The sequence below is a fragment of the Typopeltis vanoorti genome, chromosome 1 (genome assembly GCF_054136105.1).
Source record: "Typopeltis vanoorti isolate ZY-2024b chromosome 1, IOZ_Tvanoo_1.0, whole genome shotgun sequence".
NCBI lineage: Eukaryota > Metazoa > Arthropoda > Arachnida > Uropygi > Thelyphonidae > Typopeltis > Typopeltis vanoorti.
Window position 1 is genome coordinate 8,723,388 of NC_143549.1, and position 26,932 is coordinate 8,750,319.

The 26,932-nt window shown below is 35.6% G+C and overlaps 1 protein-coding gene across 3 annotated transcripts in view; it reads right to left on the bottom strand.

Moving 5' to 3' along the window:
* LOC150109768 (integrin beta-PS-like) overlaps positions 1 to 26,932 on the bottom strand; it is a 392,096-nt gene that overhangs the window by 37,420 nt on the left and 327,744 nt on the right. For all 3 annotated transcript variants that reach the window (XM_090396604.1, XM_090396612.1, XM_090396593.1), the window contains 2 exons: positions 25,081 to 25,383; positions 4,016 to 4,142 (listed from right to left, as the gene is read on the bottom strand). In XM_090396604.1, the coding sequence (XP_090252730.1) occupies positions 4,016 to 4,142; positions 25,081 to 25,383 (430 nt within the window). The remainder of the gene's footprint in view (positions 1 to 4,015; positions 4,143 to 25,080; positions 25,384 to 26,932) is intronic.

Consider the following 26,932-nt stretch of genomic DNA (forward strand, 5'->3'; position numbering starts at 1 on the left):
TGATCAAGGACTAACCCAACTCTCAAATTCATAATGTAAAACTGGTTTGAATACTGTCTTGTATACTGCTAGTTTGGTGTTTTGGCTAATTTCTCTTATACTCAAGAAATTTATTCAATTGGCTCTCCCCACAATACCAGTTTTGCATATTCTGTTGTCTATTTTCAAATCTAATTTGCCATCTTCACTAAAAACTGTGTCATAATAGCTGAAACACTTTACTTGTTCTATAGGTTCTACATAGAGAATGCATCTGAAGTTTTCTATGTTTCTACTTATTTTTGTAGGTTTGGTCTTTTTGTTGCTAATTTTCATGCCAAAGTTATTACAGCTGTTATGAAATTTAGTCAGAGAACCCTGGAAACTTGCACTGGATGTGTTTAGGATTTTAATATCAGGCCTAATGTCACACTATTTCATGATATGATTTATCTGTCTATCTAGATGGTGAGAGAGTAGAGATAATATGCATTCTTGTCTTATACCTGATTTCACATCAAACCACCTTCCTGTATTTTCTTCCATTCTAACTGCTAATTTATAACTTAAATATAGATTATATTTAAGTTATAAATTAAAATAAAATAAAAATAAAATAATAAATAAAATTTATTTATTATTTTATATGCACAAATAAAAATTGCTCTGCATATTTTTCCATTTACTCCATATAACTATAGTGTTTTGAAAAGCTTTTTTCCGGAGACTTTGTTGCATACCTTTTCCAAAACTACAAAACCTAAGCACAGATCCTTGTTATATTTCCATGATTTCTCAATTATTTGTCAAAGTGAAAATCTGAGCTCGACAATATCTATTTGGCCTGAATCGATGTTATTCTTTCTTTTCCACAATTTTCCTCAGCCTCTTTTCAAGAATGCTTCCATAAATCTTACCCGGAACACTTACAAGACACATTCCTCTGTAATTCTCATATTCAATTTTATTCTTTTTTTTTTTTAATTTAATTAATTATTTTTATATACAGGAGAACTATGAGAGTTCTACTTCACTCATCTGGAATTCTATCTAACCACATTCCTCTGAATTATGCAGTGTAGCCACTGCAAAACTTTTATGCCTCCATTGAGAATTTCCAGTCATCTGCTCCAGCTGCCTTTCCACATTTCAAGTTTTTGATGATTTTATCTAACTCAAGAACTGATATGTACTCCTGCTTGCATTCATCTTGAAAATTTTCTACAACTGCTTGTTTCACTTAAGTCTTTCAAAGTTATTACTGGAGACATCTAGGATATCCTTTTCTTTGGTTTTCAAGCCATCTTTATTATCTTTGATTCCTTTTACAGTACTCTTTCCTCCATTTCTGAACTTTTTCAATAGCCCAGAACATTTTGTCACCGTTATGATATTTATCTTCTATATTCTTACTGAAGTCTTCCCACCAACTGGACCAATGTGAAAAAGTGTATATATAGGTAATTTTACACATAACTTAGATCTCTTACATTTCTCTCTCTCTTAAAATTAAAGAAGTTAAAGAAGCAGTCTTTAACTTCACAAGAAGTTAAAGACTGCTTCTTTAACTTCTTGCGGCCACCATAACATCTGATTAATGTAAGATTTAAGAAATTGATGGATTTGTTCTGTTCTGTTTCCATGGTGAATTGTAGTCTGTTGCTAAAATCGTTGAGGGATGTTTGTAAGGCGGAGATGTGTGAAGGTTTGCCAATGCATAGAATATCGTCTACATACCTGCCATAGAAGGTGATGCCGGGGGGGGGGAGTAGAAGTGATTCAATGTGCGCCAGGAATAACTCCGCTAATTGTCCACTGATGTTTTGGCCCATTGGGAGACCGAAAATTTGAACATATAACGAGTTGTTGAATTTAAAGAAGTTGGCGGATATTGTGAGTTTAATCAAACTAATGATGTCATTTGGTGTTAATTTTGTGCGTGTGTGTGTGTAGGGTGTGGTCCTCGGAGAGTAGTGTGTGTACGATGTCTAAAGTTTTGGGAACATCCACGTTGGTGTATAATGAAGTTGCATCTAGTGAGGAGAGGATGTCATCCTGGGATGTAGTGTTGCTTAATTTCCAGAATAGGTCATCTGTATTTTTGATCATACAGATAGACGTTGTTAGTAGTGGTTTGATGAGTTTGGCAACAAATTTGGATAAAGGAGCTGTGGTGGTGTTCTTGTAGGAGACTATGGGTCGTATCGGATAACCGTCTTTGTGGGTTTTGATGTTCCCGAACATACAGGGGGTGCGAGTGGTGCAGGGGGTTGTGTGTCTCATTGTGGTTTTATCTATTTTGTTTTGACTTTTTAAGGTGTGTAAGGTTCTGTTTATCTGTTTTATGAGGTCGGGGGTAGGATCATTGTGGATTATTTGGTAGGTGTGTTGGTCGTTTAAGACGGCCATTATTTTGTTGTGGTAATCCGTTTTATTGATGATGACAACGGTGTCACCTTTGTCAGCTTTTGTGATCATGATATCAGGGTTCTTTTTTAAAGATAAAAGGGCACTTTGTAAGTTGGGAGTGATGTTGAGTTTTACTATTATTTTGCTATTTATAATGTTGTTTATCTTTTGGAATATTGTGTCTCTGTTTGGGTCATTTTCAAGTTTCGCTTGGATTTTGATGATGATGTCTTTTTTCGGTACGAATTTAGGGGATATTGCAAAGTTAAGACCTTTGTTTAGGATGATGATCTCATCCGGTGCGAGAACGTGGTGTGATAGATTTTTGATGGAGTTGTCACGTATGGGCCGTGAGGCGGAGGTGTCAGAAAGATAGGGAACAGTATGTGTAATGTATTTTGTGCCTGTTAAAGCATACCATTTTTTTGTGTGTCGAGCTTCAGTTAACATCGCGTAGTCGTTGATGTGTGTTTGGGTGATTTCAGAGAAGCCAGCCCACTCTTTAGGGGACATTAAGGTTTTCAGTCTACGTTTAGTATTGTGGATGTAAGAATAAGCTTGGTTTTTCTTTCTGAATCTGTCATGTATGGCCTGCTTGATGAGTGCTCGTGAAGCTCGATAGCAAATTTTTTTGTTCCCGGGAATGGAGCGGTTACCACGTACAGTGGCAAAGTTTGGCGTGACGTTGTGATGTAGGCAGTGCTTGAGGAATGATATGTGCATTTTTTGCGCGGTGTATGTGAGGATGGTTTTTTGGTAGTTTGCTTTTGTGAAGGTTATACAATCGTTAAAAGTATGACGTGAGCCCATGACATAGCCTAGTGTTTGGAGCGAGTGCTAAAACGATCGTATAATTAAAGTGTATTTTGTATCACGGGGGAGAAGAGGGTGGTATGAGTAGAGAGCCAATGGTTGAAGAGTTTTATGGTTACAAACACAATAAAAATTAAGTATAATTTCTGGGAAATTCCCATGCTACTCCTCTTAAACACTATTAATATAATTAACGGCTATTTTATCCCCATGTTATTAATCCCCATGTTCTTTCCCTCTCTTCCCCCCCCCTTTCAACAAGAGCTTGGATTTAGAAGGCATCTTTAAACCAAAATCAAGGTAAGTACATAATTTTTCCACATTTTTTATTCTGCCATAATTGCCTTCTACACTCGCCCATAATGCCCTAAAATATATATATACCCCTTTTGAGTTATGTTAGCCAATGTATTAAATATAAGGGACACTCCTAAACAAAAACAGGCTAAAATAGCCGTTAATTATATTAATAGTGTTTAAGAGGAGTAGCATGGGAATTTCCCAGAAATTATACTTAACTATTATATTTATGTTTAATGGACTGCACTCTAATACATCCTAAATAATAATGCAGTCTTCTTAACCATACCAGAAGCAAACAACAAATATTGCATAGGTATCATAGATTAGATTGATTTACTTTGAGAAATACTTAATGTCTTAGATTTTGTCAGATGGTGTGATAGACATCACTTAACTTAGTAATTTAAAGCAAATTAAGATGACATGGGATGTTAGTTGTTAATTTTCAGTAACAGTAATTTTTTTTTTCTGCATAAGTAAAATTTAATTTATTCTGGAATTTATTTGTTACCTTCAAGAACTTCAACAACTGTTGCAGTAAAAGTGCAGTTTGCGCATTCTTCTTTACTGAATAGGCCAGATTGAAAGACCTGACACTGCACACAGGAACGAAGCTCTGTACATCTTCCTTCACATGTCTATTAAAATATATAACACACTTATAACAGAAATTCTGAATACTGTTTCCAAATGTATGATTTTTTTAAAAATATTTATAGAAGGAAGATATATACTTTTTTATTACATTTCATGGTTTCAAAATATATCTGAAAAATGCAAGTCATTGATATTTTAATGAAGTTTATTTTACACATACTTCATCCACATACAATTTCATTGTAATAAGCTGAACACTATCTGAGCATTATTTTAACATTTTCCCAACAACAACAAAACTGATAATTCTAAAAAAACTGATAAGGAATAGCCATTATTATGGAAGGTCTATAGTGAATTTTCATCAAAACAGTATCAACACTCTACAAATTTGGCTGTAACATTTCATTATAACCGTAATTTCTATAAGAGTCATAATAAAATACTGTTTATGGAGATGCGACAAAGTGATGGGAGGAGATTTTACTCACCAAATTAGATATGATCAAAGTGATCATCTTCACAAACTTGTTCACCACATATAATACAAAATTAGTCAGTGGATGAACACTGATGCAAAAAAATTTTTGATACAAACAACCAACAATAAAAACACTTACTTTCCAGGAGTTTTAATTATAAATTAAAGATACCAAGAAATTATATACTTAGTTTAATCCTTTATCCAAGTGTAAGCAAACAAAGTTTGCACCTGAAGTATTTTCAGGACTGGGGCAACTCGTATATAGAAGCTAATGACTTCACATCACTTGCCTAATCCAGAGTATTTGAATAATTTGAATACTAAGGTTGAAGTAATTCTGCATTACTTCAACCTTAGTATCACCTCTGGGTCTAGTTCCCACTGATGAGACCTCAATAAAGGTCAAAACCAGTTTGGGTAGTGACCCTTCCCATAATGCATAGCATTATACATGTCTGCAATGATATGTGCTTTGCATTATGGGATACCAAGGCAAGTGATGTGAAGTCACCAGCTTCTATATACGAGTTGCCCCAGTCCTGAAAATACTTCAGATGCAAACCTTGTTTTCTTACACTTGGATAAAGGATTAAACCAAGTATGTAATGTCTTGGTATCTTTAATTTATAATATAAATATGGGGAAAAAACTTCCAACAGGAGTTTTAATTGTCGAATGTAAAATGTGCCACTGGGATACTTCACTTAAAAGTATCAAAGTACCATTATGTAGACTGTAAAAATCTCACATAATCATGATTTATTAATTAATTTAATTTTTTACAGTATTATATAACTTGGATAAATTTCATAAATTGGATTTAAGGTTTATCTGATAAAACATTTTTTTTAAAATTTATATCAAGAGATATTTTATATACTCACTTGTTTACCATAATATTGTAATCCTTAGAGTTAGAAAAATAATGTTTTATGCATGTATATTATTTTGTCCATATAAGAGTGTTATATGAGGGGGGGGGGATACCTAAAAATAAATGGAATCTGAATGGCGCATGCACATCTTTTAGTTATGGATGCTGCTGCTAGGCATTGCGAGTGTACAGTTTTTTGCTGTTCTGATTGCTTTTTTTAAATTAGTATTTACAAACAGTTTGGCAATTTTGTGATGGCTGACCACAAGAAACAGATAGTGTGTGTGTGTGTGAAATTTTATTTTCTTTTGGGTAAAATTGCAGCTGAAACTATCGTTATGCTTTGGCAAGCCTTTAAGGATGATGCTTTAGGTAAAATAAAGATCTACAAGTGGTTTTCCCATTTCAAAAATGGAGACATGTCAGTTGAAGACCAAGCAAGATCTGGACAACCTTTGAAAGCAGAAATGATGAAAACATCGAAAAGATTTGTCAGGCAATCAATGAAGATCATCGAAAGACCATTGAGCAAGTTTCTGAAGAGACAAATGTCACGGACTAATTGCCAGTGAATTTTAACAGAAGATTTGAAAATGAAATGTGTGTCTGCTAAATTTGTGCCTCATTTGCTCACAGAGGATTAAAAAATGTGTGAATGTCTGCTGCAATTTGATGACCAGAACTTTTATCAAAAGTTGTGAACAAGAATGAGTCTTGGTGGTACAATTATGATCCAGAAACAAAACAAGCATCAAGCCAATGGAAACATGCAAATTCACCAAGACCCAAGAACATATGTCAAATGTCAAGACAATGTTGACTTTTTTCTTTTTTTTTTGATGTGAATGGAATTGTACACAAAGAATTTGTTTCAATCTGGACAGAGAGTGAACCAACATTTTTATCTTAATGTTTTGAGAAGACTGTGTGATAGTGTGCGATGAAAGCTGCCAGAAATGTGGAGTAGCAGAGATTGACTGCTGCACCATGACAAATGCCCCAGTCCACACGGCCTAGTCTGTCCAACAGTTCTTGATGAAAAACAACATGGCAGTCGTTGCCCACCCTCCCTACTCACTTGATTTCTCTCCATGTAACTTTTTTTTAATTCACAAGGATAAAGAAAACCATGAATGGGCAGTAATTTGTTGATGTGGACAAAGTGAAAGAAGTCACTGGAGGTTATAAACAGTATTCCAGTTGAAAGGTTCCAGAAATGTTTCCAGCAGTGGAAAAAATTGGAACAAATAAAGTGACTCACATGGAGAGTAATTTGAAGGAGATTAGAATATGATATTATAAACTTTTACTGTCTAGTTAAATTCTGTGACCCTGGAAGTTTTTATATGCATCTTTATCTACTCTCCAAGGATGAATTGTGAAGTGTTGATATTGAAAGGTTTGCTATACAACATATCAAGTCTTTATATATATATATATATATATATCAATGAAAATGTCATGCTCAATTGGGTAGCAAGCGGCATGTACTCAAGCAACAAGATAGAATCTATAATAAAATTATTTTTCTAGGAATCACTTTAGAAACTGTTCAATTAAATGCTGATCTAGTTTTCAGAGGAATCTTCATTCCTACTTCAACAAATGAAAATAAGATGCTTTTTATGAAACTTGCTTGCTAAAAGATACATGTAAGTATAAGTGAAATCTACTTATTTTGAAGGTGATCTAAGGAATTTGAGAGGTTCGACAGATTTCTTTGAGTCCGTATCATATAAATTCTAGAATGGCCATATAGTTATCTTTTTTATGTAATAAAAATTTAGATATATAGAATATTAGAAATGATTTACTAATTATAAACCTGTACAGAATATGATTTCTTTGGATTACCTTGGAAATTACCTTAGTACCCACTCTCAAACCAACAGGTTGTGTGTTTGAATCCCACTATGCATGGATGTCGGCGATTGTCTTCAGATGGGAGATGAATTTCATCACCCAGTGTGAGACCACCGCCCTGCTTGTTAGAAGCCTGAAGTGGCTTGAAAAAGTTCCATGTTTGGTCTTTAGAGTAGGTTTCTGAACTATGCAAAAATAAATTGAAATAAAATCGATAAAAGTGGAAAAAAAATCCTTAGCCCACCCACAGTACAAAATGTGCTATAGGTTTGCTAATAACCTTTTGTGGGTGAGAGCAACAAAATTACTTAACATACTAATTATGTCTGCTATATGTGAATATACCTGTTGAATATAAATACATATTTAATTTTTTTATGCTAGAGCTTCACGATTTACAACATGTTGATCTTTGAAGTCAATGCACCATCATGTGTGAATTTGAAATGTTCTAAGCAGCCAACAAACAATTATAAATATTATAAATGACTTAATGGTTGGATATAGAGAAGATAGGGATAAACACAGACCATACTGAGAAATGTATGCTGTCCTAAATTGTGGGGAAAGTCTTCCCCACTTCCTAGATTGATTTTAACTTTTGCTAAAGTCATTTTAGTGGGGAAACTGGACCCATGGAGATACTGAGAACTAAACAGCAGAAGCTATATTTCTTAAATAAGATCATATACAGCAGGCGTGGCCAACTTCATTCTATACGAGGGCCAATATACGATGAGTCGTAGCATCACGGGCCACACACTTTTAGACAGAACTTAAATAAAAATAAACTCTGCATTTTTTCAAGGCAATAGTTATATGTATTGAATTACTATATTTGTTAAATCATTTTACTACTGGGAGAACAATATAAAATAATTGAAACTGAGTCTCTGAAACTGATCACTGTAACCAGAGCAGAGCAAGTGACTTTCAATGATGCGTTACTCTGGAGCACATAGAAATCTACCACTCCCACTACTACAACTCACACAGAGAAGCAGTAGATTTTATAAATTGAGTAATCTTTTTAAAGCAATTTTGATTCAGTGTTGAGAATATAAATTGGTTCCGTCATCAGAAATAATGAATATAACTATATCAATCAGAAAATCTGTGGTCGAAACTAATAGTTAAATTGATAATACATGTAATTTAATATAGTTTTTATCCTGCCACGGTCAGCGCAAAATCATGTTACAGGCCACATGCAGCCCATGGGCCTGCTGTTGGCCACCTATGATATACAGCATATTATACGTTAGTTGGTGGGTGCAGTTAAAATCTTCACAATGTCTGATGAATGCCATTTTCTTTACATTCTAACTCTATTTTTCAATCACCCCATACCATTGTTAAGTGTTCATGATTTAATGTGTTATTTCCTACTACACCTTAATTGACATCTTCTACAGCTACATTTGATGTTAACTATTCTAACTACATTCTGCTTGATTCTTTCTATAAGAAAGGTGAAATGTGCATTTGTAAGATTTGATATTCCATGCTAGAAATTACTAAACCTTGAATCCTCTCTATATGATCTATTCTAGCTCAAAACTTTCCTTGCTACACTTTGGTCTTTCATTTAGACTTCACTACTCTCCTAATTGTGTTAATTATTCAGACTTATTTGATTCTTTATCACTAAAGGTTGAGTTTTTACAATTTAATTACCCAAATGGTGAGATCATCTTTCTTGGAGACTTAAATGTTCATAATTCAAACTGGCTTCCCTTCTCTTAGAGATCAGGCCAGAAGAGATGGTGAAGTACTGGATGTTAGTAATGACTTAACTTACAAATTTTATCCACCAACAAGAATACAATAATCTTCTTCATTCTCCTGATACCATGGCCTTTTTCTTAATGCGCATTCCTGCCAAATATATTGTAGACGTTCTCTCATTATAACAACTCCTACCATAACCTGGTTTCCACATTTCCTTTTCACACAACTCTGCCTAGGGTTCATTTTTAGGATTGTTCTTCTTTTTCGTCTAAACTCCAAATCAATACCTAAAAAAATGAAGATAGGAACCATCAACATAAGGAATATTAATGGAAAGGAAATCGAACCTGTAGAAAAACTGGAAAAGTACAATATGAACTTAACTCATATAACTGGCATTAGCGAGACTTGAGCAATAAAAATGAAGGAAAGGAAGCAGTAGCAACAGCATTCAATACCAAGCATGAAGATAAACTTCTCGATTGGGAGGCAATTTCAAGTATAGTTATGTGGACAAACTTCAAAATGGGAAAATGGACAATGAAACTTATTTCTGCTTTTGGTCACATAGAAGGTTTTCTTCTAAGGAAGAAGTGCAGGAATTTTTTGAGTCATGGAGAGAAGACACAAAAAATAAGAAAAGCCTCAATGGCTATGTTATTGTTGATAATGATATTTAAACTCAGAAGAAAATTAGAAGAAAGATCTCACTTCCCTCTTATTTTGGATAATTTCTAGTAAAATCAGTTTTGTTTTCATGGGGTCACTTTCATATTCAGCCCATCCTAGTACAAACACATCACAATCACCTAAACCTATAAAAATCGATATCCTTTTCTTCTCAAAACACAACCTATAGTTTTTAAATATTTTTTTTTATTGATCCCATACATGAGAGGTCACAGGACCTAAAAGTACATCATTGGCATGTGTTAGGTGCAGATGAGGATTGAAATACAAGTTTATTGATTTCAAGAGTTTCAGGTTATAAAAATAAACCCTGGGCAGAGTAGGAAGAATAGTAGAAGGTCTGATGTGTTTGCAGTTGAATAGTAAAGGAATGCCAGGCAGCTACTGCTCTTGTATTAACAGGTGTAACAAAAAAGTGGAAGAATGATGGTTGTCAATTCACTAGAGCAGTGATGAGAGTACTTGTAGAATAGATGCTAAAACACTTGTGAGATAGATGGCTTCAAGGATTTTAAGGGAAGTTTGAGGTGTACTATACTAAACACGCAAGCAGTATTCTAAACATGGGTGGATTTGAAATTTGTATATAGTGAAGAGTTGGCTGGGTGTAAAATAGGGTCTTGAACAAAAGAGAATGCCAAATTTTTTGGATGCTGAGGGAGGCTACTGATTTGATGTGTTTTGCTAGGAAAGACTGGAGGATATTATGTTAGTCCAAGAAGAGATCCGATTTTTATTTGGTGATTTGTGCATTATCAAGGCTAAGGATAAGTGAACGGGATCTCTTTTGAGTGAGAAAAGGCAAGACTATGTTTGGTAGCACTGAAGACAAGGTTGATCTCCCCATTGAAGTATAGTATGTAGATCAATGTTGAAGGCACTAGATGTAGAGCTAGTAGCCTAGGATGTCAAAGTACTGCATGGTTAGTCAAATGAGTAGGATAAGTCGTGAGTGCTATCATCTGCAAAGCTGTGGATAGACTTAATAAATCTTTTTGTTGATGTATAAGACGCACCAGCCTATAAGACACATCCCATATTTTTTGTAGACATTTTTAGGAAAAAAAATTAATATTATAATGAATTTACAGTATTTCAAATATAAAGTAATAAGTATGTCTCTTTCAACAAATACCTAATCTAACTAGGAAAGAGTTAGATTAGTTACCTATCTTTTAATCTTCTTCGTCAAAACCCAAAATTCATCTCCAGAGCTAAATGAAGAAACACTCGAAACCTCTTCTACATCATTTTCTCAGTTGGGGTGGTCCGAAATGCCTCTCTGCAGCCCTGTTTCCATGTTCTTTAGCATATGCAATCACACACGGTTGTATGCAATATTGTAGCAATGCCGACGTTTTTCAGCCATAATTTGCCAAGAAATTTGGAGAAAATTTAACGGCAGAAATTTATCACCGTTCACAACAACCACAACACAATTGGAAAGTTTAAAAGTTTTTTAATTTTTTTGTTTAATAATTTATTAAAACAAAATTAAAAATTTTGTTTTAATAAATTATTTGATGATCACAGGAACACAGCTGTGATCATCAATGACAATGCACGTGCATCCACTGAACTCTACATAATTGGAATGCTCTCACACATACCACAAGGAAGCAAGAAAGAAACCGCGTAACTCGGAAGAGAGAAAATTTCCAGAAATGAAAGTAAATAAAAAAACTGAGTATCTGCGTATAAGACACACCCTGTTTTTCAGACCTGTTTTCAAAGAAAAAAAGTGCGTCTTATACGCTGGCAAATAAGGTACATCATAATCACCTTGTTGAAAGTTTATTTTTAACTTGGTTAGAGTATAATAAATTTCGTTTAATCCTTTATCCAAGTGTGAGCAAACAAAGTTTGTGCCTGAAAGTATCTTCAGGACTGGGGTAAGGTGGTACAACACCAGGACACTCCTTGCAAAGGTGGAGTAAGCTACCAACACGCCTATCTCAGTATCTCCCATAATGCAAAACACATCTCCATGCAGATATGTCTAATGTTATGCATTAAGGGAAGGGCCACAACCCAGACTAGTTTCGACCTTTATTGAGGTCTCTTCAGTGGCTCCCATATCCGCAAGGAGATGTGTTTTGCATTATGGGAGATACTGAGATAGGCGTGTTGGTGGCTTACTCCACCTTTGCAAGGAGTGCCCTGGTGTTGTACCACCTTACCCCAGTCCTGAAGATACTTTCAGGTGTAAACTTCGTTTGCTCACACTTGGATAAAGGATTAAACTAAATTTATTATAATCACCTTAGAATATTGTTCTTATGTTTGGGATGGCTTGATACTACAGAAGAGGGCAAATTGACTTAAATAGATGATCCCTCCCTCACAAACTGTCCCAATCACTTTTTCATAGATGTTCTCTTTCTGCATGGTCTTTTTTTATATGTATTTTAAGGATGATGCTCCCTTGAACTGGTCGCTGCTATTCTTTCACTTTAAACAAGTAAGAACATGAGAAGCTACTGGTCGACATCTGTGTATATATATATATACACAATTTATTTTGATAGACTGATTCATTTGCTCACAAGTAAAAACATTTCAACTCTGTAGACATGATTCTGTAAGATCTGAAAATAGCTAATATATCTTCTTCTTGAGTATTCTGCAATTGAGCAGGTTCTTCTTTTAGGAGCCAAAAACTTTTCTTCCACTCTCTTCTGTTCTGAGCCTTCTCTTTCAAGATTGTGTACCTGTCTCCATTCAGCATGTCATCTAGCATTGTTTTCCTTACTCTTCCTCTGGGACTTTTTCCATTTATTTTTCCTTCGATGGCATCTCTGATGATTCCATTCCCTCTCAGAATATGTTCGATCCATTTTCCCTTTCTTCTTTTTATCATCCTCAACAGACTTCTTTTTTCTTCTACTCTTTTTAAGACCTCTTCATTAGTTATTTTATTTAGCGATTTAATTTTTTCCATCCTTCTCCAAATCCACATCTCAAAGCTTTCCAAAATCTTAATTTCTTCTTTCTTCAATGTCCAAGTTTCAGCTGCATAGAGGGCAACATTCCATATATAACATTTTATTAGTCTTTTCTTTAGGTTTCAATCCATTTTACTTCTAAATAAATTCCATTTTCTATTAAAGGCATCTCTTCCCATCGCTATTCTTGCTTTTATGTCACTTTTACATCTTCCATCACTGCTAATAACACTCCCTAGATATTTAAATGTCATTACTTGATTCAATTTTTCCCCATTTATTCTGATATCCATGTAGAACGTATTTTACCTTGGGTATAATAAATGTTAAAGATACCAAGCTATTTTAAACCTGGTTTTACTCCATTTCCCAAGTAAGCAAACAGACAAGTCAAGTTTACACCTGCAAGTGTTACAAGTCTAGCTGACCTTGCATGTAGTGCAAGACTAAGGCAACTCATTGTAAAAGTAGAATAAGCTCTGATCCCTAATCTTAATATTTACCCTTAATGCAAAGCACATCTCCAGGAGGAGATGTATGATGCTTTGTATTAAAGGCAAGGGGGCCACTACCCAGACCGGTTTCGACCTCTATTGAGGTCTCATCGTTGGGAGCCAGGCTAGAAATACCAAGATTTTAGTAATACAGAGCTCATAAGTATTTTACCAGAACAAGTTACCATACGGTGTTTTATGGTAACTTGTTCTGGTAAATATTAAGATTAGTGATCAGAGCTTATTCTACTTTTACCATGAGTTGCCTTGGTCTTGCACTACGTGCGTGGTCAGCTGGACTTGTAACACTTGCAGGTGCAAATTTGACTTGTTTGTCTGTTTGCTTACTTGGGAAATGGAGTAAAACCAGGTTTAAAATCTATCCAAGTCGTCCTGCAAGATTTTGACATCTTCTGCATTCACTATTGCCCTACCCAACTTTGCATCATCAGCGAACAAATGAACTGTTCCTCTTAGATCCTTCCCTATATCGTTAATGAACAAATTAAACAGCAGTGGTCCAAGAACAGAACCCTGAGGCACACCACTAGTCACAGGCCGTCTTTTGGACTCTACTCCTGAATAAACTACTCTTTGATATCTCTCCATCAACCACCCACCTAACCATCTCACCAACCCTACATCCATTCCCATATGTTGTTATGTTTAAGGATTAGAATTCCATGTGGTATCCTGTCAAATACCTTAGCGAGGTCCAGCAGTATCACTGTAAACCCATTACCCTTAATTACAATATATATATATATATATATATATTCGATGCATACATATATCGGATGGGCCACTAGAGGGCTACATGGTGTGTACTGTTTGTAGAGAGCTCCTGAACAGATAAGTGTTATTTTAAGTAATAATTGGTAAATTTGTTTGAATCTTACGTAGTATTATTTACTTTTCGGATCTTAGCGTGTCTGGGTGATTTTTGTGTGTTTTCTGAGTTTCCAATTAGTAATTTGATAGATACGATTATTTATGCAATTCACCAATAAGGAGGAATATGAATATGATGGCGTCCAGGTCGCCATCTTTGTTTAAAACGTTTAATTTAAAGAATTTTATTCAGTGTACTGTTTGTGAAATGTATGCTTTCAGGAGAATGGTTGGAGTCTGGTCAAACAACGATAGTGGAGTGAATGTGTGCAGAAAGTGTAAGGAATGTGAGGATTTAAAGAGTGTTTTAGGTCATGAGCATGATATCATTGTTGAAAGTGAGAATGTAGAAAATAGTGATATGTGAGGTAGTATCAGATAGCTGTGAGAGTGGTGTTGAAAGTGAGAATGAAGGTAAACATACAGAACAAATGAATGAATTAACGGATAATAAAAATGATGAGACTAATGAAATGAGTGAGATCACATGATTACACAGAATGATACATAGAGCAAATTGGCAGCTGGAGCATTGGCAAAAAATGTTTACCGAGTGTACCAACTAATAAAAGGCAAAAGTAGGAGAAGAAAAATAAGAGTATGATAGCGAGTGTTGTACAAAGATTCTTTAGTAAGAGGTGTGATAGATGAGAGTTTAACAAAATCGTACCAACCTGGTGTGAATGTTAAGGATGTAAGCGAGTCAATTAGAATGCAAAAACAGAGAGTGAAAGAACTGATAGTAGTAGCATGAACGAATGATTTGAAAGGAGATGAAATGGCTATGAGAGAGGATTTGAAAGAATTACTTCAGGTAGCAAAAGAGAAGAGTGATAGAGTTAGGATGGTGAGTCTGTTGCCGTGGTATGACAATGAAGAGTATAGGAGGGCCAAAATTGCTAATGACTTTATGCACAGATTATGCAGGAGTGGTGTGGAATTTGTGGATGTGTGGAGTGAGTTTGATGGGCGAAAGGATTTATATAAGAAGGATGGTTTACATTTGAATGGATTTAGTGTACGTAGACTTGAAAAGGTGTTGTTGAATGAAGTGGATGTGCAGAATCAGGGAAACTAGAGTTATTAAGGGAAAGGGGAAGTAGATATGCAGACTTTAGGGAGACAGTTGAGTGTATGTAATATGTCTGAGCGAGTACGAAGGACAACAAATCAGAATGGGATAGTTAGTATAAGGCATCAAAATAGAGATGGGACAAATGGGCTTCTGCAATTCATGTATACTAGTGCCAGAAGTATTAGGTACAAGAAGGAAGAATTTCTGGCCTTGGTTGGCACTTCCAGGCCACAGGTTATTGGCATTAGTGAAACATGGCTGACAGAAGATGATATAGCTAGTGGGCTTGAATGTGAGGAGTATGGTGTGTTCAGGAGTGACAGGAAGAATAAAATGGGGGAGGAGTGTTATTGATTATTGCTGATGAGCTACAGCCAAGGAGAATAGAAGTGGAACTGCAGGATAAAGAAAAGAGCACATTTGAGGCTATTTGGTGTGAGATTGAGACTAGCAGAACAAAATATACAGTTGGGTGCTGTTATAGACCAGGTGCTGGAATAGATGTTGGAGATAGTATGAATAAGCAAATAGAAGAAATGAGTGGAAGGAGGGTAATTATTATGGGAGATTTCAACTATGGTAACATTGATTGAAAGGAGGAGAGGACACATGGGAGGAAGGAATTGGATTTTATGCGGTTATTAAGGGATAACTATCTGCGACAGCATGTAATGGAAAATACTAGTGGGTCAGAGAGTGCTTGACCTAGTAATTGCATTTGAGAATTTGGCTGTAACAAATATATGACCACATTGCCACCAATTGGTGAGAGTGATCATAGGGTCTTGACTTGGGAGGTGGCTAAAGGTGTGGAATTTACAATTAAGACAGGGTACATTTGGAATTATCGGGCTGGTAAGTATGACAAGTTTAGGAGTTTGATTGGTTCAGTGCCATGGCATGTAAAACTGCAAGGGCTGGATGTTGGGATCCTCTTTAGTTCAAACACTTCTTAACTGCCTCCCATAGTGCATGGGATGCAGTTAAGAAGTGTTTACACGAGGTAGAAGTGTTTACATGGCTGACTGTATACCTAGTGTTTGAATAATAAATCAAGTAGGGGTTAAATGGATGAATAACACCATTAAGCTTGAGCTGCAAAAAAAGAAACAACTGTGGAGGGAATTTAAGGAGAAATGTGACTGGCAGGCACATGAACAGTATAAAGTGCAGGCCAGAAGGGTAACGAGTGTAGTAAGAAAAGCAAAAGCGAATTATGAAAGAACATTAGCCATGCAGGCTAAAGAGAATCCTAAACAGTTTTTTCGATGTGTGGCAAGTAAAAGAAAAAATGTATATGGCAGAATGATTTTAAAGAATGCCGATGGTAGGGAGGTAACTGAATCGGTTGATATAGTTGAATTACTGAGCGAGCACTTTGCAAGAGTATATAATCCAGGTGGTAACATTGCAGGAATGAATGAACCAATAGCTTATACAAGAATTGTGGTGAATAGTCTATTACAAAACCTCAATGTCAATACATCTGTGGGATTGGATGGTATACAGCTCGTGTCAAATGTGAAGTGACTCAAGAATTGTCAGTGCCCTTGACCATTTTGTTTAATTTGAGTCTCAGATATGGGTTAGTCCCGAGGGGGTCGAAAGAGGGGAAAATAGTTCCACTACGTAAAGGAGATTCCAAGACTGCTGTTGTAAATTACCGACCGATCAGCATATCAGGAATCACTGTCAAGGGCTTGGAGAAAATAGTCAAGAGAAAAATACAGGATTGGATAGATGAAAATGGGATACTGTATGGGAGACAGCATGGTTTTGTGAAAGTTAGATCATGCCTCAGTAACATGCTCACGTTTTATAACACAGTGACGGCTGAACTGGATAAGGGTAATGGGTTTACAGTGAATCTACTGAACCTTGCTAAGGCCTATGACAGGATACCACATGGAATTCTAATTAGTAAACTGCAGCATATGGGGATGGATATAGGGTTGGGGAGATGGATAGGAGGGTGGTTGATAGAGAGATATCAGAGAGTGGTTTATTCAGCAGTAGAGTTCAAAAGACAGCCTGTAACTAGTGGTGTTCCACAGGGTTCTGTTCTTGGACCACTACTGTTCAATTTGTTGATTAACGATATAGGAAAGGATCTGAGAGGAATTGTTCATTTGTTTGCTGATGATGCAAAGTTGGGTAGAGCAATAGTGAGTGCACAGGATGTCAAAATTTTGCAAGATGATTTAGATAGTTTGGAGGACTGGGCTAAGGAGAATGGATGTCAATTCAAAGTGTAAGGTTATGCATTTTGGGGTGGAAAGATTAGCAGCAGTATATCACATTGGTGGAACCGTACTCCAGGAGATTGACGAGGCCAGGGATTTGGGAGTGTTGGTGGATAGGCAGTTGAAGTTTAGGGGGCAATCGCAAAAGTGGCTAAATCAGCTCATCAAATCACTTGGTTGCTGAAAAATACTTTAACAACAGAGACAAACAGGTTATTGTTCCTTCATATTGAGTCTTGATAAGACGCCATCTAGAGTACTGTGCCCAGATTTGGGCACCAGGGTTTCCTCTTGATGGGGAGGAGGAGGAGAGGATCCAGAGACGAGTGACTAAGATGATAGCAGGACTATGGAATGAACTTTATGAGAATAGGTTGAAGATTTGTGGGTTGCAGAAATTGGTTGATAGTCAGAAAAGGGGTGATATGATTGAGACATTCAAATTACTGAAGGGTTTCTATAAGATTAATTCAGAAGATATTTTTGAGAATAGGACTGGTGGTGGGAGGACTAAGGGCCATACATGGAAGCTAGGCAAGAGAGTGGTTAGCAAGGGGGTTAGCGCTAGGTTTTTTAATTGGAGAGTGGTGAATGAGTGGAATAAGCTTCCAGAGTCTGTTGTGGATGCCATGACTGTGAATGAGTTCAAGGCAAGGTATGATAGATACTGTTTGAATGTCGAATAGTTGTTCTTGACATGATGTCAATAACAACTATTTACACAACATATTTAAGACAACTTAATAAATTTCAGTGTGCTGAAAAAAAAAAACTTCAAGCAAGCCTTATTATCCACCAAAGAAAAATCCTACCTCATCCATTCTCACTTTTCATAATGTCCCAATTTCCTTTCAAGATCAACTTTCTCTTCTTGGATTGACTGTCATATCCAGTTTATCCCATAAGCACATTATGCATACAGTATGCTTATGGGATATGTTTATATGCTTGTTCATTTACATTTCAAACATTACCTCTTCCTGTCAACTCCTAACACTTTATAAGACTCAGATCCAACCAACTTTGGAATACTTGTTCCCATAATTGGGATAGTGCATCCAAGACATCCCTAAGAATTCTTAATGACATTCAGAAGAGGGCAATCCACTTAACAGATGACCCTTCCTTCACAGACTTCCTACAGTCACTTTATCATAGATGCTCTTTTTAGTGCTGTGCCTTTTCTATAGGTACTTTCATGGACATTGCTCTTCTGAATTGGCTGCTACCATTCCTCCACTTTCTTCTAACCATGTAAGAACTAGAGCAACCATTGGCCAACTCCCATACACTATCCAGCTCCAAACCCACCAAACTAACTTCCCATCAGCTTCCTTCATTCTACTGACTTCTATGCATTGCAATTTCCCCATACTGTTTTTCCTACTGAGTACAACTTCCCACTGTAAAAATAATCATATTAAAAATTCTGAATATTTTTACGTATTAATTATGCTTGTTAGTTTTGTTTTCATACACGCAGTGTCTGCACTTGTGATGTGCTCGTTATGAAAATGTTATATTAGAAGTAACATGTAAAGAAGTAAAAAAAAAATTGATATACTTACTAAACTGAATATTTGTGTTACTTATAAGAAAGTTTGTTGTGGTTTAAAAATGTTGAATTTTGTGTTTTGTGAAAGACTTTCTCTTAGCGCTAATGGATACAGCGAGTCAGCCATTTTATTGCAGTGCGTAGCTTCTGACTTTTGTGGAGTGCCCATGCTCCCGGAGAGGATTTGATGTGTGATTGACAGCTGACAAGGAAAGCGTTGGGTATCCAAGTAACAGTTGTAAACAAGAGAGCGTTCGGAAGTTTTTTAGAACACTGGCAGGTAAATATTCAAGTTGGAAGGAACTTGATTTTTTTGTGTGTGGCAGTCGGAAGAAATTTTATAGTGTATTCCGAAAAAGGAATAAAGGAAATAATAGGTTTCAAGGAGGAATAAGTAATGAATAAAAGGAAATCTTGAAACTAAGTTTTTAAAGTGGAAAAAGTTAAGACTGTCATTTAATATTGTGAATGAAAGGAGAACTTGTAGCTTGTATTCTAAAGTGAATGTTTTTCTTAGAGAAAATATTGATAAGGAAGTTCTATAAGTATTAAGGATGCCTGAAAGTGAATGTTTAAAAAATATATTGATTAAGAAGATTTTTAGGTATTAAGGATGCCTGATCTGATGAGTATTGCTACTAAAAGGAAACAAGATTTAGTCAAGAAGACTTTTATGTGTGTTACATTGATTGATGAAAAGGATCCTGAAAATGAAGTACTGAGCTGTATAACTTCTGGAAAAGAGCCTTAACAGAAAGAGAAAAAGACTATGAACATTTTTTTTTGCGATTGTGAAGGAAAAAGTGTTTAGTCTTAAGAGTAAGTTTATATTTTTTAATAAGGCCTTGGATCCATATAATCTGTAGTTATAGTTATGTATTATTGCTAGAAGTGTATATATATTGTTTTAGTTTTATTAAATGTGTTTATTTTGTACTTGGTATTGAGTCAATGATTAGTTGGATTCTGAAGGAGATAGTTAAAGTCATTGCACCAATTGGAGTGAACTTTTGTGCAATACAATAACATATAGGGACACTCGGAGTCAAAATAAAAATAATTGTTAGTAAAAGAATTTTATATAATAAATCACCTCATAAATATATAGTATAATTATTAACAAAGGCATAGCCGGTAGACAAAATAGTTAATATAATATATATATAAAAAAAGGAGGGAATATAAAAATATAAAATATATATATAAAAAATAACACCACTTTTTAAGAAACATGATAACAGGCTACATTATTCTCCTTAATCACTTGCCCACACATGGTACTATAAGTGTTATACATCTTGTGATCTTTCATGAGTGGGATCATCATATAAACAAAATAAGCATAACTGAATAAATTTATAATGGCAAAAGAGAGATATTAATCAAAATGAACAAGTAGCATAAAAATTATATTAAAAATGAAGATATTAGAAAGGAACCTGAACTTATTAGCTTTTAAGAATGTGTGAATTGAATAAGGTGGTAAAGTCACAAGAATAGGAGAGAGAAGAAAAAGAGGTTAGTAAAACAGGTATTTGATATCAGAATGGTACAATAGTCGTCATCCTTTTAGATGGATTTAAGTTACTTGATGCACTTAGTAATGTTTCAGAAGAGACTAAATTTGTGGAAGATCTAATAAATAGCTGATCAATTTGGAAGAAAAACTATTTTATTTATTTCGTGTGCGAACTACAGAAAATGTAAGAGCATATATATAAATGATTAAAAGCATACATTTAAAAAAATACACAAAAATGCCACTTGCATAAAATATATGCAAAAACATACAATGTTAAATTTCGCTCATCCAGTGATTAATATACTTTAAAGCTGTTTCATTACACTGCATTAAATCTTCTCGGGTACATATATTATTAGGCAGCATTGCAGAAGATGATCCATGGTTTGTGTTTCACCACATGAGCAGCTGTCATTGTTTATGTAGGCCCATCTGGCCATATTCTGCTTTGATCTGCCCATTCTGGAACAAAGTCTATTCAATGTCTTCCATCTTTTCCAGTCTAGATGTAAGTCGGAAGGAAGAGATTCGTTCAGACCTTTAGAGATTGTTCTTGCCACATTGTTGACCATGCAACTCTTATGGAATCAACCAATGGTCCCACTAAGTGAATAAAACGTTTCCTTGATCTTAGCCTCCTATGTACTGTAATAGCTCATACAAAGGGTGCTGTTCATCATTTAATTGTTGTTTCCACTCATATCTACTCTGAGTAATCCTTCTGAAGTGAGAAGATGCAATACCAGACAGTGAGTATAGATGGTCAATTATTGTAGGTTTAAGGCAGCCAGTAATGGGCCAACATGTTTCATTAAGAACCTTATCAATCATTTTGACACGTGATGATCTTTCTCAAACAGGGCTAGCATACTTGGCTGTCGAAAAGCAAAAAGCCAGTGCAGAGGTGCGCAGTACTTGTGGACTTGCATCCAACTGAGATGATGTTAATCGGCTCAGAATATTATTATTACGTTTGATTTTAGCTGCTGTATTCTCTATGTGTCACTTAAAATTTAAGGTCCTATCTAGAGTAACACCTAGGTAAGTTGGATTTGGATAATTGACCAATTTCACACCATTCCATTCTATATTAAACTCTCTACTCGCCTTCCTATTATTGAGATTTACTGGGATTTTTGTTTCAGTTGGTTTTCTTTATAGTAAAGTGTAAGGGTTTCTAGTTCTTGTGTGAGCTGATTCTCAATGTTATCAAAAGATTTTGCTTGATGACCTACTGCCTGGTCATCTGCACATAAGAAGGCTCTTGACTGTGGATTTATAGGTTATATATATATATTGAAGTTAGTTAGTTAGTATATATATTGAAGAGGAGGGAAGAGAGCACACTTCCCTGGGGGTAGATCATTTTTCAGGATATGCCATCTGCCCTTTTTTCCTTGAAAATCAACAAAGAATCTCCTGCTAAATAGCAGCAACCTAAATACCTCCACTAATCGATTGCTGTTTGTTGTGCTATAAATTTTGACTATAAGCCTTCTAAGATTGAGTGTGTCGTATGCTGCTCCTATTGCTAACCCCCTTTCAAAGCCATACTCAATAAACTGTGTTAAGTTTAATACTTGTCTGGTGCATGATCTTCCTGGTCTAAATTCTGCCTGTTCTTTTATCAGCACCTTCTCTATATCTGAACGTTCAAACTTAACCTCTCGTAGCTCTTTGGATCTTCAGCAGGCTTACCTGGTTTTAGGATAGATATTACTTTCATTTGCCTTCATATGCTGGGTATTTTAGCAAATTCCAAGAAATGTTGAAAAATTCTAACAACTACTCCATTGCCTTTTCTCCCAGATCCTTTAGGATCTCGTTTCTGATATCATCTATACCAGCAGTTTTTCCTGGTTTTAAGGCTTTTAGGACATTTTCTAGGTCCTCTTTGGTAAATAGTACTTCAAAAGAGATTACGTTTGGTCGTCGACTTCCGTTCTGGCTGAAAGGTCGTAAGTCGATCTGGTCGTATGTCGGCCATATATTTATTAACAGTATTCTTTAACCTTTCTAATCTTTATAATTTATTTTTATAATCTTTTAAATTTATAATTATGTATATTGTACATAATGTGAAAAATAATACTGTACATACTGTACTGTAAACAAAAAATACAATCTAAAATTAATGTAAAAATTAATACAAATGAAATTTACAAAATCAATTTTTAATCTTTACTTGTGCTGGGTTGTGGATCGTCAGGGTCATGTTCTTGGGTTGAGGTAGGAGATGTTCTCTTGATGAGGAACATGCTAAGCTTTGTTTGAACAGTTTGTTTCTTTTTTTTTTTTCATATATCTCACGATAACAATGCACAGCATCATGAATGATATGTTCAACCTTTGTGAATTGTTCGACAATTCAATCAACTCTTCATCCGAAAGTTCTTTTATTTCACAATCTAGCAACTCCTCTACGTCTTCTATTTCACATTCTAATTTAAGATTTTTTGCAAGTTTAACTATTTCTTCTGTAATCACTTCCAATTCCTCTCCTTTTTCAAATCCTCCAAATGTATTCGCATAACATTTGATACTTTTTCCAAATTCCCGACATACAATTCCTTGTTACACATTCCCGTGCGGTCGAAATATTCTTGATACACTGAAGAATGTTGTGCTGCTTCCAAAAGTATTGCAAAGATAAATCAGCATCAGAATCTATCGCTTCGATGGCTTGTGCGAATGTCGTTCTGAGGTAGTGAGCCTTGAATGCTGAAATAGCACCCTGATCCATGGGTTGAATGAGAGCAGTTGTGTTAGGTGGCATAAAAACCACTCTAACATCATGTTGAAGGTCGTCCAGATGAGGAGGGTGGCCAGAGGCATTGTCCATAATCAATAAAATCTTGAAAGGGATACCTCTTTCTGCACAATATTCACGAGCCTGGGGAATAAAGCAGTTCATGAACCAGTCTCCAAACAGTGCTTGAGTCATCCAAGCTTTAGGGTTTGAATAGCAGTAAACGGGCAGTGTGTGCTTGTTGATGCACGAGGGTTTTCTGAACGATAAATGAGAAAAGGCTTCAGCTTAAAACCCGCGGCATTCCTTCCCACCAAGCAACAAAGTCAACCGATCCTTAAAAGCTTTGAATCCTGGCATCCTTTTCCCTTCTTGGTGTATGTACGTATGATTAGGCATGCGTTTCCATTGCAAGCCGGTTTCAGCTATGTTAAATATTTGTTCCGGTAGGGTAGATAACCTTCTTCTTTGATTAAAGAGTCGAAACTATCAACGAATTTTTGAGCTTCATCTTCATCTGCACTTCCTGCTTCTCCTGTGACACGTACATTATACAAAGCAATTATTTTTTTAAAACGCTTAAACCATCCAGTACTAGCCTGAAAATCTTCTGCATAATCATCTCCGGCGTGTGATTTTAACCTCTGAAACAGACTTCTAGCCTTCGCTTGCACTGTGCAAAGGCTCATGGGTGAATTTTTCTGTATTAAATCTTCCATCCACATAAACAACAATTTCTCTATTTCATGGATGGGTCCCTGTCGTTGTTTGGTTAAAATTGTAGACTTCATAGGTGCAGAACCTTTCACAGCTTTCCGAATTTTTTCTTTGTCCTTAAGTATCGTCGATACCGTGGAATGTGATAACTTCAAGTCACGTACTATCGTATTCATTTTCTTTCCGCCTTCATACTTCTGGATAACTTTCATTCTACACTCTAAATTAATAGTTTTCCTTGACTTCTTAGCTGGCGTATCTGTAGATGAAGGCATTTTCCTTTTACTAGATATTTTATGGATAGTATTTCAGTAGAATTTTAATTAATACACCACACGCAACAGATGCTTGAAAGCGACTGAGTGTATGTGAGAGATAGTTATTGTACGATAACTATCGTATCCCATAGTTATCGTACGCGCAGCTGCCTGATTTATTATTAATTAATTTTTTTTTTTTTTGGTCGTTGTAAGTCGACGACCAGGTGTATTTTCTGAGTACACCTGGTCGTCGACTTCCTTTGGTACTCGGTTTACCATTCAGAGATAGTTGAACTGCAATTTGGTTTACATTTATATTAACTTTGGTTGCTGCTGTTGTGGGGTCAACAGATAATTTTTTGAGTAAGAGCCAGACTTTCCTGCTACTACTAAGTCATATCTAAGCTTTTAATTTTCTCTGCCCATTGTCGACTTCTTTTTTCAGACAGTGCTGCTATAAGAAACACTATTGATAGGGAGATAGTAATACTATCACTGTATCCTTGGAAGATCCTATTAAATAGTGTTGATGACAATAATAAATGATGTAACTTTAGGAAAAGTACAATACTTGAATTCATTTTCATGATCTAATAAAGAAAAAAAATATTTTAAATATGAAATTACACACTACAACACAAAGGAAAATTTAGAAGTCATTTCTAATCTTTCAACTTTATCACAGCATCCAACTGAAGGAAACAATCAATCTTTGGTTCAGATTTTCTTATAGCATCGATACTGTTTCTTGTTAAAACAAATGCAATTTTCAAAGTAGGTCACTTGTTAAAATGATCATGTGCTTAATAGAATGGAAAGAATATTTTAAAAAACAATTCAAGCAAAAAGAAGTTTTTTTTAATTTTTTATAATAAAAAAAACTTACACTGCAATCTTCACAGTATGGCCCAGCATATCGATCCCTATCATCTCTATAACATTTACAACGCCCACAGGAGCAAACACCATGTCCACTGCATATTTTTCCAGTATCTTCATCACCAGGAGAAATACAAGTATCGTTATTCAGAGTACAGTCACACACATCACCTGTCCACCCAGGACTACAAAGACACTTATCACAACAACGTCCTCTGTCTGGGCCACCACAGACTCTGTTTTCAGCATCTCGTTCACAAGAAAAGGTGTCGCATTCACAATAATCTCCATAGATCTGTTGCCCTATTATCTAGAAATAAAAACGATTTCGATTATTCAATAATGATATGCTGTCAAGAAACTGATATTTAAACAGAAGTGACAATAAGATCACAAATACATTTTTCCTTAGTACTTTGAAAAACTAGAACATGAGACAATGTGATTTCAAAACAAAGGCCTAGCTAATGGAATAGATGGTGGAGATAGTATGCATAAACAAATTGATGAAATGAGTGGAAGGAGGGTAATTATTATGGGGGATTTCAACTATAGTAACATTGATTGGAAGGAGGAGGACACATGTGAGGAAGGAAATGGATTTTATTCAATTATTAAGGGATAACTATCTGAGACAGCATGTAAGTGAAAATACTAGGGGTTTGAGAGTGCTTGACCTGGTAATAGCATCTGAGAATTTGACTAATGAATATGACCATGTTGCCACCTATTGGTGAGAGTGATCATAAGGTGAGAGGATCATAAGAACCTGGGAGGTGGCTAAAGGTGTGGAATTTTCAATTAAGATAGGGTATAGGTGAAATTACCGTGCTGGCAAGTATGACAAGCTTAGGAGATTGCTTGGATCAGTGCCATGGCATATAAAAACTGCAAGGGCTGGATGTCGATAGAGCATGGGAAGTGGTCAAGGAGAATTTACAGGAGGTTATGGCTGATTGTATACCTAGGGTCTGAATAGTAAAACAAGTAGGGGTTAAATGGATGAATAACACCATTAAGCTTGAGCTGCAAAAATAGAAACAACTGTGAAGGGATTATAAAGAGAAAGGTGCCCTACAGGCACACGAATGGTATGAAGCACAGGCCGGAAGGGTAACGGGTGTGGTAAAAAAAGCAAAAGTGGATTATGAAAGGAAACAAGCTATGCAAGCTAAAGAGAATCTCAAACAGTTCTTTCAATATGCTGCAAGCAAAAAAAAAAAAAACTGTACATGGCAGAGAAAGCTGCCAGAGTCTGTTGTGGGTGCTATGAAAGTGAATGAGTTCAAGGCAAGGTATGATAGACTGAGAATGTCGAATAGTTGTGTGGACATGATGTTTAGGCCTCCCTCGATGAGTCTAAGGACTCCCTGGAGTCGCCCGTAATAATAATAATAATACAATTTGATAATAGGGGTGACTGAAACAAAAAAGACCATAACTGGTGAGATCTATCTGAGCAATAAATACAAAATGTTATATTCAGGCAATGACAATCAAGGAAAAGAAGCAGAAGCCATAGTATTCAACACAAAATACGAGGCTAATCTTCTTGAATGGCAGTCAGTCTCAAGTAGAGTAATGTAGGCAAATATGAGAATGGGGAACTGGACAATGAGACTTATTTGTGCCTATGGTCCCACAGAAGGTTCTACTAAGGTAGAAGTGGAGGAATTTTTTGACGTTTTAGAAAAAGCAACTGACAGAATGAAAAATGAAAAGTTGGTCCTTGTTGGGGATCTAAATAGAAGAGTTGGAAATGATTGTTAGACATACAAAAATATTTTGGGAAAATTTGGAGAAAAGAGCAAAGCTAATAATAATGGCAAATATCTGTTGGATTTCTGCTCAGGATATGG